At 36.9% G+C, this 12806-nt stretch overlaps 1 protein-coding gene across 1 annotated transcript; it reads left to right on the top strand.

Moving 5' to 3' along the window:
* The first annotated feature begins 11290 nt into the window (after window positions 1-11290).
* LOC141679991 (uncharacterized) lies at window positions 11291-12017 on the top strand. The gene is made up of 2 exons (XM_074486350.1): window positions 11291-11627; window positions 11806-12017. The coding sequence occupies exons 1-2, from the start codon at window positions 11291-11293 to the stop codon at window positions 12015-12017; spliced, it is 549 nt and encodes a 182-aa protein (XP_074342451.1).
* Window positions 12018-12806: the final 789 nt, after the last annotated feature.

Raw genomic sequence — 12806 nt, 5'->3', positions numbered from 1 at the left:
GGTTTACAAGTTAAGCAAGTTAGTGATGGAATATTCATTAGTCAAACTAAATATATTTTTGATCTTTTAAAGAAGTTTGATCTAATGGATTACACATCTGCAAAAACTCCCATGGCCACTGCAACTAAGCTTGAATTAAACACTACTGAAAAGTCTGTGGATATTTTAAGCTATAGAGGCATGGTTGGCTCACTTCTGTACTTAACAGCTAGTAGGCCAGATATAATGTTTGCTACATGTTTATGTGCTATATTTCAGGCTGATCCTAGAGAATCTCACTTGATAGCTATTAAGAGAATTTTCAGATATCTCAAGGGAACACCAAAACTTGGCATTTGGTATCCTAGAGATTCTGGTTTTGATCTAACTGGTTATTCAGATGCAGACTATGCAGGTTGTAGAATTGACAGAAAGAGCACAACAGGAACTTGTCAATTTCTAGGAAACAAGCTTGTGTCCTGGTTCAGTAAAAAGCAAAATTCAGTTTCTACTTCTACAGCTGAAGCTGAATATATTGCTGCTGGCAGTTGCGGTGCATAGATTTTATGGATGAAAAATTAATTGCTAGACTATGGTTTGCAAGTTGAGAGGATTCCTATTTTCTGTGATAACACAAGTGCAATTGCCATCACTGAAAATCCAGTGCAACATTTAAGGACAAAGCACATAGACATCAAGTACCATTTCATAAGGGAACATGTAATGAATGGTACTCTAGAGTTACATTTTATTCCAAGTGAGAAGCAACTTGCAGATATCTTTACCAAGCCAATGGATGAATCCACCTTTTCAAGGTTGGTAAGTGAGTTAGGTATGCTTAATTACTCTTGAATTTATCTGAGTTATTTTGCAAGTTGAAATGTAGCCAGAAATTTAGCTGATTTTTAGTCATGGATGAAATTTTGGCTAAGTCAAAATTTGCATATCGACGGATGACCATTATCCATCGAGTTGAGTCATCCATCGATATACTATTTACAAATAAAAATTAATTACTTTTCTGGAATCTTTTAAAACTCGACAGATAACAGTTTATCCTCATCTGTCGAATTGTCTAAATCTTAACCGTTAATTCCCTGAACATTATCCATCGAGTATACTTACAGTTTGTAAGCATTACACGACGGATAATGGGTGGAATTTTTACAGTTTATTTTTAAACGGCTATTTTAGGCAATTTCTATTGGTTAATTTATTCTTCTTTATTATTTTTATCCGTTGTTTTTGAGACAGTATAAAAGCTTACTTCATTCCAATTATTTTCTTTTATTATTCTCAAATTCAACTGCTTTCACTTTATTCTCTCTCAAGCAAAGATTCTCTTTCTCTTCAAGCTTTCATTCTCTAACAATGGCACATGTAGTAAAGATTATATCTCATACTGGGTTCATTTATGAGAAGAACAACTTCACTGCTTTGGTCAATAAGGGTATTCAACAATCAGAAGACTATCACAAGATGATGGACTTTGTGAAGAACTGCAAGTTAAGTTATGCCATGCTTGAATTACCCACAATTTTCTGTGAAGTTGTTGAAGAGATGTGGACCACTACAATCTACAACTCTACTGACAAAACCATCACTCTAACTATCAAAGGTAATGAGTTCTGTATCAATAGTGATGTGATAAAAACATGTTTCAAAATTCCTGATGATAATGTAACTTCACCACACACTGACACTGATATTATCAATATGATTAATTCCATGCATTATGCACTTCCTACTACTAAGCTAAGTGATATTAGAAGATTAGTTCTTAGGAAGGAATGGAGTTTCATATGTGATGTTGTGACTAAAGTTTTCTCTGGAAAAATCAGTAATTTTGATTCTGTGAACATTTCCATGCTTAACATGCTATACATGCTAGTTACAGATAAATTTTACAATTTCAGTGACCTTGTCTTGTATGAGTTAGGTTTTAAACTAGGTGAGTTAGCCAAAAGGGGAAAGAATGTATATTATGCTAGATTTTTTATGCTATTGGATAACCATCTTTGTCAAGAGATTGTACTTGAGAACCCAAACAACAAATTGGCTTGTTGGGTTCAAGAGAGAAGAATCATTGCAGATTTGAACAGAGCCAACCATCATAGGGATGTGCCAATGTTCTACTTTCCAATAATACAGACACCTCAGGTAAGTGAGGTAAGTTCATCCATACCCTCAACTATTCTAATCTCCTCAATTTCTTTGAGTTCAGGAGTAGCTATGGCAACTGTGATAATGACCAAACAGTTGCCTACCAAAGCTGCCAAAAAAACTGTAATTTCTAAATCCAAGTCAAAGAAAACCCCCTCTGGTATCTCTCAAAAGGTACCAGTTGAAAAATCTACCAAAGCCAAAGAGAGGAGTGTGAAGGAGGGTCAGTTAGGTGAGGGAAGGGGTGAACATCAAAGAAACCCCAAGGATAAGGTTGGAGAGTTGAGTGAATCCCAGCCTAGCCACACTGCAGTTTCCCAACAAACTGCAGTGCTTAAAAAGGACAAAAGCTCACTTCTAGCTACATCCTCCCAAAAGGATGTGGCTATTGAACAAAGCTCTCAGCCAAGAGCACAGGCCAAAAGGGTTAGGGACACAAGCTCACCCCAAACTTACACAAGAAAGAAGAAATCTAAAACCATTGGGGAAGCACAGGGCACACACACAGTGCAAACTAGTGCTAAAGACACAGTCCCTGCACTTTCTCAAATTCAGTTTGATGTGGCTCCAATAAATGTGGAGTCACAACCAAAATCTCTTATAATAGAAGCCTCTGAAACACCATACTCACCAACAAACTCTCTGGAAGTGGATATGATAAACACTTCAATTCCTGATTCCCCTTCTTTAACTCTGTTGGGGAAGCCAAAATCTAGTGCAAGTGAGCATCATCTTTTAGATGATTTGTTGACTCACTTGCCAATTCTTTCAGATACTATTGTGACATCTGTGCCTCAAATAACTTCAATCAACACAGATTCAACAATAGTTTCTCTTCCCACCTCATTCATTCCTACTCTCTCGATGGATATTGCTCATCCGTCGAGTAGTGATTGTCTCCCGACGGATAAGCTTAACAGCAGTTATCCGTCGGATAGCTTTACCACTCACCCGATGGATATCACTTATCCATCGAGTGTCTCAGCACAACTTCAAACATCAATTATTTCTAGTGCAGAAGATTTAGTGGTAATACAGTCACGCTTAGGACTGAGAGAGGAGAGTGAATTGAGTGAGAGGCTGGGTTGCTCCCAGGCAAAATGAGAGGAAAAGAGTGAATCTCAGCAATCCATTTATTTAGGATTGGCAAAAGTGAGTGAGAGGAGTCCCACTTTAGTAGGTGAAGGTGAGGGTGTGAGGGTGGGGGGCCAGGGTGAGACCCTGATGCAACAAAAGAGAGATTATGAGAGAAAGGCAGGTACAGGAGAAATAAGGGTGGATCCAGCCATTGCTAGTGAGTCAATGATTGTGGATGATGCTGAAAAGGGAAGACAATTTCAGCAACATTACAAAGCTGAAATTGATAACATTTCATTGGATGTTGACACTTTTACTCATCCTGTGTTAGCCTATCAATTTAGTTGGCTGCTCAGGGCAATATGGAGGCAGAACAGACTTTGAATTTAGTACACACCTCAGAATCTCTTCAAAGAGATAAAGCTGTTGTCAACATGATGCCTTCTCAAGCTGGTGAGCCATCTGAAGAATTTGGAGTAAATTCTAATGACGATGACTCTGTTTCTTTGGATGGAAGCATGAACTTAGGGGGAGATGAAGGCCCAAGTTCTGTTTCAAATTTACCTGGATGGGCATGAACAAAGGAATCTACACCAGGACAATTTGGTGTATCTTTGGTCAAGAAAGTGATGGCTATTCAAAAGGCCCTTCAGGAAACTTCAGATGCTAGTACCAAGGCCATTCTTCAAGCTCACCTAGACTCTCTACATCTCATGAAGATCCAGCACTTAAGACAGAATCTGAGTGTGGATGAACTAAAAAGAGATATAGCTCACTTGAAAACTTATAATTCTGAGAAGCTGGATTTAGTAATGCCATATGGTACCATGCAAGATCTATTACTGAGACTGAGGAGAGAATCAGATTCTGAAAAGAAGCTAGCCAAGCTGGAAGACAAAGTTCAAGTTATTGAGAATTCAGTGGCTATCCTTCTTCAAAATCAACAAACTCAGACAAATCTTCTCATGCAACTGGCTAAAGCACAAGGCCTAACTCCTCAACTTGATGATAACAAAAAGGGGGAGAGAGAATCAATTAAGGGGGAGAAAGGACCAACTGAGGGGGAGAAACTTCAAGTATAGATCGACAAAGTAATTGTACCTTCAATTACTGTCTCCAAGCCAACAGTTGCAGATGGTATAGATCTAATTAAAGCAGCAGCAGCAAATTTGAAAGTTGCTAAAAAAGGAAAGTTGAGTTTGATCAACTGGAATAAGATTGATGAGGAGATACAAAAAAAGTTTGAACTAGTCAAGGAGCCAGTTAAGTCAGCCATCCATCACTCTCATGTCAAGCCAATCAGTGTGAATGAGATGAGCATGAACTATCTGGAAAAAGGACAATCTTCCTGCATCAAGTCTCCAGAGGCTGAAACAATTCTTAAACGAAGGGCAAATTATCCAAAATCATCTTGGAAGAACCCTATGGACACTGTGTATGAGACACCCAAGCCTGATGAAAAGAATCTTCTGTCAAGATCTATTGTCTTCTATAAAGATCCAGCTGATTCAGCTTCAAAAAGGAGAATTACTAAGATATTCAAAAATGGAAAGGAAATTTGTGTGGTAGCTGGACATCCACAATTTGCTCAAGCAAAGAAAGAAGAAAAAGCCAGATTAAAGAAGGAAAAGAGGCAAGCTGCTCTAGATGCAAAGAAGTCTAAACAAAAGAAAGAACAGATTGCTATCTTGGCCAAGCTACAGGCTGTAAACTCTTCTCAACAAATTCTCTCTCAACCATCTGAAGCTGCTGAATCAAAGAAGAAAATTGAAGAACAGAAGAAATCCCCAAGGAAGAAAGAATTGGCTAGAAGAACAAAAAGGAAACTGGATGTTGTTGACAAGGAATTGGAAGATCAATTTCCTAAGGAATCCACACCAACTACAACTCAAGCATCAAAGCCCTCTGTGGTATTTGAAGACATAAGGGTGGTGGATCCCTACAGGAACATACATGGTGAACCTATTGTGCCAAAGGATGAGCCAATAGAGTGGGATAACATACCAATTCCTCACTTCAACTTACCAATCCTTAGCAAGCCAAAAAGGACAAAGTCAAGGGCAGTTAAGAAAGTGAAGCTGTCACCTCTCAAATCCAAGTCAGTAGTTAAAGCTCAACCCAAGGTCAACAGGGGAGACTACTTGTACTTGTGTGACATCAAAGAATTTTCAGATCTAAATCTTTATCTGGATGAACTGGATGAAGTAAGGGCAATTGATGCATACAGAAACCTACCTAAAAGGTTGGTGTTCAAGTACAAAGGAGGAAGGGAGATTCAGTGGCCACTTCACAAGATTCTTCAAGAAAGCCAAGCTGTGCTGATTAAAGTCTATTCATCCTTCAAGAAAAACTTTGGGTTCAATGTAACTGCAAGAAGACTAGTATTGAAGAAGATTGAAGAGCTAAGGAGTGTTAGTGCTAAGGATGCACTCCCAAAGACACTAATCATCCCATATACAGGGAGAAGAGTGCATCTAAGGCCCTACTAGCTGATGGAGTTCATGGATGACAAGGGTGTGAGAAGATTCTTCAGATTAGAAGACCAATTGAGTATCTCTAGTAATGAGACTCTCTTCGAAATGCAAGAAAAGCTAGATCTCTCAGAATCTGATGAACTGGAATTCCACAGGCAACTCCAGAATCAAATTGAGAAAAATAACAGAAAGCTAGGAAGAAGATCCAGACCTTCAAGGAACTAGAAAAACCTGCTCAAGCTAGAGGAGCATCTTGAATTGACTGTGAGCCAAACCTTGTACATTTTGTTTAATTGAAGCACTTTCAGTTTATCTACTTATCTTTAAAGATGTATGTTCAGGATGTTTTGTTATCATCAAGTATCTCTTAATTTATGGCTACAATTCCAGTAGACATAAATTGGGGGAGATTATTGTGCATATGTTGTGTACTTGATGATTACATAAACAAAACATCTAAGTAGATTTTACTTAGTGAAATTATGTAGCACTCGACGGATAAGAATTATAGTCTCGACTGATAACTCATTATAGTCCCGATGAATGATTAACTTATTATCCATCGAGTGAGTAGCTTATGTAATAATAAGTTTGTAGCACAATTATGTATGCACCTTTGTATAGAATCTGTAGTAGCATATAAGTCATGTTGACTTTAACTAGATATACATAATAGGTTGATTAATTGTACATAAATGATATCTTGTAATTCTGCATAAGTGAAATAGAGTCAAGTGCCAAAATAGCTACCGACGGATGATTAACAAAGCCATCGACGGATGATCAAATGACTATCAACGGATGTTTAATATAGCAGTCGACGGATGATCAAATAAACCATCAACAAATGTTCTGAAAGTCGACGGATGATCATATGAAGAATTCAAACAGCAGTTGAACAGTGAAAGCTGACACACAGCCGTCGAGATGTATACAAACACACTGTGGAAGCCCATTAACTGGGTAATAGAGGACGAAAAGCAGCAAAGCTTAAGACTGATAGTTTTTATATTTGTTCAGTCTTTTTGACTTTGTAATCTTGGTATTAGATAAACCAAGAGAGTAGCAAATAGAAATAACTGAGATAGCTGAGAAACATAAAAACAGAGAAATCTTTGTAAGTAGAATCATTAGCATTTCCTGTATTCTCAGTAGTTCCATTTGTAAGCAGCTGTGAGCATTTCTGCACACAGAGTCCTCTCAATATATTATATATATCTCTGGTGGAATTGTTTAAATCCACTAGAAAGTTTTTAAGGACTCTTGTTTTTAATTACTTATGTTTTGATTCAATTAAGTTTCTATTCCGCATTGTGCTAATCAAAACATTATATCTATATTCGAGTTAAACACTTTTATTTCGAGAAAAAGGTTCAAGAATTCCATTCAACCCCCCTTCTGTAATTCTTGCTATATTGTTAAGGGACTAACAGGTGGAATTAAGGATAAAACCTCGATAACTTGAGATGAAACCTAGGGGAATGCATAAAGGTTGGCATTTCACCCTTAATAGGGACAGTATAAGTTCCGACAATATGAAATGGAAAGGATGAGGGTAACAACAACCTTTAAGGATCAGTGGAGGAATTTTAAAAGTATATAGACAATGGTTCTAGTATTAGTAAATGGTATTTTGATATGCCCTGTATCTAGGGAATACAGGAGGAACGATTCAAGGATAACCTTAGAGGTCTTATAAAGAGAAAGGTAATATTCAAAGTTCTGAAGAATAGAAATTTGATAAAGGAAATATTACGTAATTATAATAATGACAAGTGGGCACATGTTGAACCATAAGAAAGTATAGATTGACCCAATGAAGGTTGAGATTGGTGAAAACAAGAAGGACCCAAGATAAGAGACGTCCTAAGTATGATCAAGAGTTAGTCGTGATAATGTTAACCTCTAAAGACCGAGGCAATAACTTATGGAAAAATGGTGATATTTTTTTTCTCACCAAGGCTTAAGGAAGAGCATTTTCACACAAGCAGTGATTGGAAATGAGGTAGAAAATTTAGTTGGAAATCGTTCAAAAGACATTGATTATAAGGAACTATTACTATCAGGAAAGGCCAATGAGGTGGCCGACACTCTAACTGTAAAAGAGAAATTATAGGCGCTCGTGCCAGAGGAATACAGTAATGATGGTTAAAGTCGTGAAGGTGGTATTATGGTGTGAAAGATTGACATTTCTTCTGATGATTGTGCAATACTCAACCGTAATAGTAGTCTGGTAAAGATTTAATTCATGTTATCGCTGTGAGCGTGCTACCTATCTTAGAAGGTACTCTCTTGAGATAAGTGAGGACCATGTTATAAAAGGACTAAATAAACCTTTGAGCTTCATGTCTCCTAATAAAGACATATGGTTAATAATGGTATTAGCCTGTTATCGTTGCTTTCATTGAAACTCTTCTGCAATTTTATCTGCTTCATGTCATGTATGTACGTCAGGATCAGGAGTGTTCTTCATGAATCATGAATGGTGATTATGTTACTTCCTTAGAATAATTTGATACGACAGGTATGGACTCCGTATGGTTAGCTATTAAGATTCCAAGGAAAACGAATGACTACCGTAGGTCCACGGTGGACTATAGTAATGCAGCAATGATTCTGTGAATACTGAGATGATAACAACCGGGAGAGTTGTATTATAATGGATGTTGAGATTGAGTACCACTAATTGGGTCGTGGTGATGTATAAGTTATCATTGATAGACTAACTAGTGGATTATCTACCTATTGAATATTCATTCTTTCTTATCGACAGAGAGTTGTATTACTATACGAGGAAGGTTGTGGGGAAAGCGTAGAATCCTAGTAGCGATGATGTCTAGAATGAAATCCCAGATTTGATTTTCGTTGCCGAGGGAGTTTCAACGGTGATTGTTTATAAGCTCGATCAAGAGCATGGGTTCATAAAATGATAGACGGAATAGCAAAAATATTTAGGCATGTGAAATACGATGCTATAATACTTAATGTTGGCATATATACATATGTTTCATTCTCCTTTGATAAACCTCTATAGTTCAGAGGTAGATTCCAAGCCAGATATTTTGTGGTAGTATTTTTTTTATATAATGCTCTTAAATTCATTCTTTTCTCTCCTTTTCATTTTGTATAAGCTGAGAAGAACAACCTTTCCAGAAGGGGAGGTATTGCCAAATGACTATCTATCTGTTTGATAGAAACCTAGTAGGATACCATCTATTGTTTAATTGCTTGTCAAGTACTAAAGGCTGGCCACCTTCTGTACTAACTATGCGATGTAATAAGTGTTCATGATCATAATGATCTCTCAATTAAAATCTTTTACTTCTATACGATGGATCAAGCTTTCGAAGATGGAAGCAGCTAGAAAGGAAGTAATATTAGTGCGGTGGTGTTCCGAATCTAACACGTACGTGATACTAAGGTTGACGCAATTGTTAAATGTTTATAGAACGCTAACAAACTAAAGTGTAACCAGTATAATATTAAGTACGGAATATAGTAACGATTACGGACGGGAAAAGAGTAGGTATTGAGAAGCAAAACCTATAGCGCAATAAGCTATTATGAGAGTCTGTGCGATAGACTTGAAAGAATTTGGAATGATAACTTAGCACGTATCGAGTTTTCTTATGACGATGGATGATATGACAGTGTCAGAATGTCATCTTACGAGCCCCTATACAGAAAGAGATGCCGATCTCCCTTGTATCGGAATGAGGTTGGAGAGCGCAAGATGCTCAGGTCCAAAGTAGTTCAATTAACCAAGGACATAGTAGATCTAATCAGAAGACGACTAGTAGAAGCCCAAAATCGACTGGAGGAGTGCGCCGGTATAGCCCGAAATGACAAAGAGTATAAAGGAGGGAACCTTGTATTGTTAAAAGTATTCCCTTGAAAAGAATTGATAAGGGTTGGAAAGAAAGGAAAGTTTAAGTCCATGATTTATTGGACCCTTGGAGATATTAAGACGTATTGGGAAGTTAGCATATGAGCTAGCCCTACCCCCGAACCTGTAGCAAGTTCATAAAGTGTTCCACGTATCAATGTTAAGGAAGTGTAATCCGGATGCCAGTCAAATAGGGGCATATGAGCGTATAGACATGCAACCAGACGTAACCTATATGGAGCAACCAGGAAGGGTTATAGATTGAAAAGGAACAAGTGCTTCCGAGAAGGGTTATCAAACTAGTAAGAGTTTGGTGGTAGAACCATAATGTGGAAAATTGACTTGAAAGTTAGAAAGTGCACTGCTAAGAAAATATCCCTATTCATTTTCTATCTGATTTCGGGACATAATCCTTTTAAGGAGGGGAGACTGTAATAACCCCAATTTTTGAAATTTTTGGAATGTAGCTTTGCCAGCTTCTTTTGATTGTGTAGATTTTCCAGCTTCCTTGGATTGTTGAATTCTAGCTTCTATCTCCCCCATAGTCTTGGTAGCAGGCACGAGTAGTGGGTTGGAATTTCTGGCCTCACAGTTTCAGGTAGAGAAGGTAGTGGAACATTCAAGGCACCCATAATAGCTCCCAATGAGACAGAGTTCTGCATTTGGAGGTGTTTATAGGATTCTACCAGGGTCCTGATGTCATTTTTTTGACTCTGCACTAGTGTAGTGAGAGTTGTGACTTGAGCTGTGAGTGAGTCATTTGAGGCTTGCAGAGTGGAGACTTGTTGTTGAAGAGACTGAATCTGAAGATTTGTGGATATGGAGATTTGTAATAACCCCAATTTTTGGAATTTTTGAAACACTGATGAATAGTAACTTTTTACTGATGATACTGATTAAGGAAAATTATCAGACCATGCTATATAGGAGTACTGTTATGGAAATTCTAAGATCGTATTAGTATTCCATAAAGTAAATGAGTATATGCAAGAGCAAGTACAGCGGAGGCCTATTTGAGGTCTCGGGACACGCGAAGTGACCTCCCCTACAAATGAGGCACTGGACAGTGTTGTATTAAATTATAGTAAATGTCATGGTGTCTCTTCCCTGGGCTGGGACACTTGATTTTTTTATTAATATTTTCCTCGACTTTTCACAGCTTTTACCCACATGCTACTCAAGTGAATTCATAACTGAATAAGTATAAACGTTGTAATGTTAACGTTAGTTGTAAAGTTAACGTTAATAAATATTAACGTTGTAATATAAACGGTAACTTTTTTCTCCTATAAATACCAATCCCCAAGCCACTATTATTTACACTCTTTACTTCTAAAAAAATTATCTTAGCAAATATGAATCCAAAAAATACCCCAGCTTCAAATCAAAATTCAACTCCTCAAAATCTAAACCCTCAATTTCCATATCCATATCAAAATTCTTATTTTCCAAACCCACAAAATTTAGCCTTTAATTCACAAAATTCGAATTCTCAATACCAATTTCCACATTCTCAAAATTCTCAATTTCCATTTTCATATTCTCAAAATTCTCCATATCTGTTTCCATTTCCTCCTTATTCGAATCCATAATTTGAAACCCATCAAACACCTATCAATATTCAAAATTCTCCGGAAACGCAAGTCCCCGCCTTAAGTCATGAAAACATTATTGATCTAAATGATGATTGCGAGGAAACCAAAGAGGTATGATGGGTAGTATTGATTGCATGCACTGGCAATGGAAAAATTGTCCAAAAGCATGGAAGGGAATGTTCATGAGTGGTCATAAAGGAGTGGCAACAATTATCCTGGAAGCGGTTGCTTCATCTGATCTATGGATATGGCATGCATTTTTTGGAGTTTCCGGATCAAATAATGATATAAATATTTTAGATCGGTCACCGGTATTTGATGATATCCTACAAGGTCGTGCTCTAGAGGTAAATCATACTATCAATGGAAATAATTATAATATGGGGTATTACTTAACTGATGGAATATATCCTGAATGGGCAATATTCGTTAAAACGATACCACGTCCACAAGGTGAGAAAAGAAAATTATTTTCAAAATATCAAGAAAGCCAACAAAAAGACGTTGAACGAGCGTTTAGTGTGTTACAGTCACGTTTCACAATTATACGTGGTCCAGCACGCTTTTAGGACAGCAGATCTTGGGAGAATCATGAGGGCATGCATTATAATACATAATATGATTGTTGAAGACGAGAGGGACACATATGCCACTCAATTTGGTCCATTGCCAACTTATGACGATGCAACAAATGGTCTATCGCAACCAACTTTAGGTGAAGAACCCTCTGTCTCGTATGAAACATATATTCAAAATAGTATGCAAATGCGTGATAGACGGGCACATCGTCAGCTTCAAAATGACTTGGTTGAGCATTTCTCGCAGTTCAACGAGAATCGTTAAACTGTAATGTTTAAATTTAATATTTTATTGTGTGCTGTATTTTTATTTCATGTTTTTAATAATATGATGCATTTTAATTACGAGACGTGTTTTATTTTAATAATATTTCCAAACCCACAAAATTATAATTTTAATTCTCAAAATTAGAATTCTCAATACCAATTTCCATATTCACAGAATTCAAACTACTGTTACTAATTAATATCAATGATGCAGTAGATTGACTGTAGATTGAATTCAATCTACTGTGTAAATAATGCAACATAATATCACTGAGGTAGTAGATTGAATTCAATATACTGTGTAAATAATGAAGTAAGAAAAATCATATTGATATAAAATTAAAAAAAGATGTATATACTAATAAATTCATTATATTAAATATATATTATAATAATAATATAATGGGCCCTACAAAATATGGGAAGTGGGCTTCTAGCATTGTATGAATGGGGGTCACTTTTTTTATAAAACCATTTGGGTGTGAGGTGACAAAAATGTGTATGTGGGAAGGGGGGAAGTGACCCCCACCACTGGACATGCTCTAAAGGTCGTTAGAATTCGAGTCCGGACACTTTGATTTTTCCCAAAAATCCATCAGATACCGAAAGAATTGAGTATATGGTAACATGATTAAAATGATTTAAATTCAAAAATAATAAGAGAGGATCATAAAAGGAATATAAAATTTTGAGAAAGGTTTAGGGGAACCCAAGTAATAAGATCCCGGATATGACCCCTAAAACGATGAACGAAAACTAAAGTTAAGCGAACCGTATAACAGATAAG

Source organism: Apium graveolens, chromosome 1, assembly GCF_009905375.1.
Source record: "Apium graveolens cultivar Ventura chromosome 1, ASM990537v1, whole genome shotgun sequence".
Lineage (NCBI taxonomy): Eukaryota > Viridiplantae > Streptophyta > Magnoliopsida > Apiales > Apiaceae > Apium > Apium graveolens.
The sequence above is the reverse complement of the archived record's forward strand: the minus strand, read 5'-3'. Positions and strand labels throughout refer to the sequence as shown.

Bases quoted from the DNA above. Each gene is read 5' to 3' on its own strand.
- LOC141679991 (XM_074486350.1), top strand. From the start codon at position 11,291: ATGGGTAGTATTGATTGCATGCACTGGCAATGGAAAAATTGTCCAAAA. The intron at 11,628-11,805 runs GTGAGAAAAGAA...TGATTGTTGAAG, and splicing joins AACGATACCACGTCCACAAG to ACGAGAGGGACACATATGCC.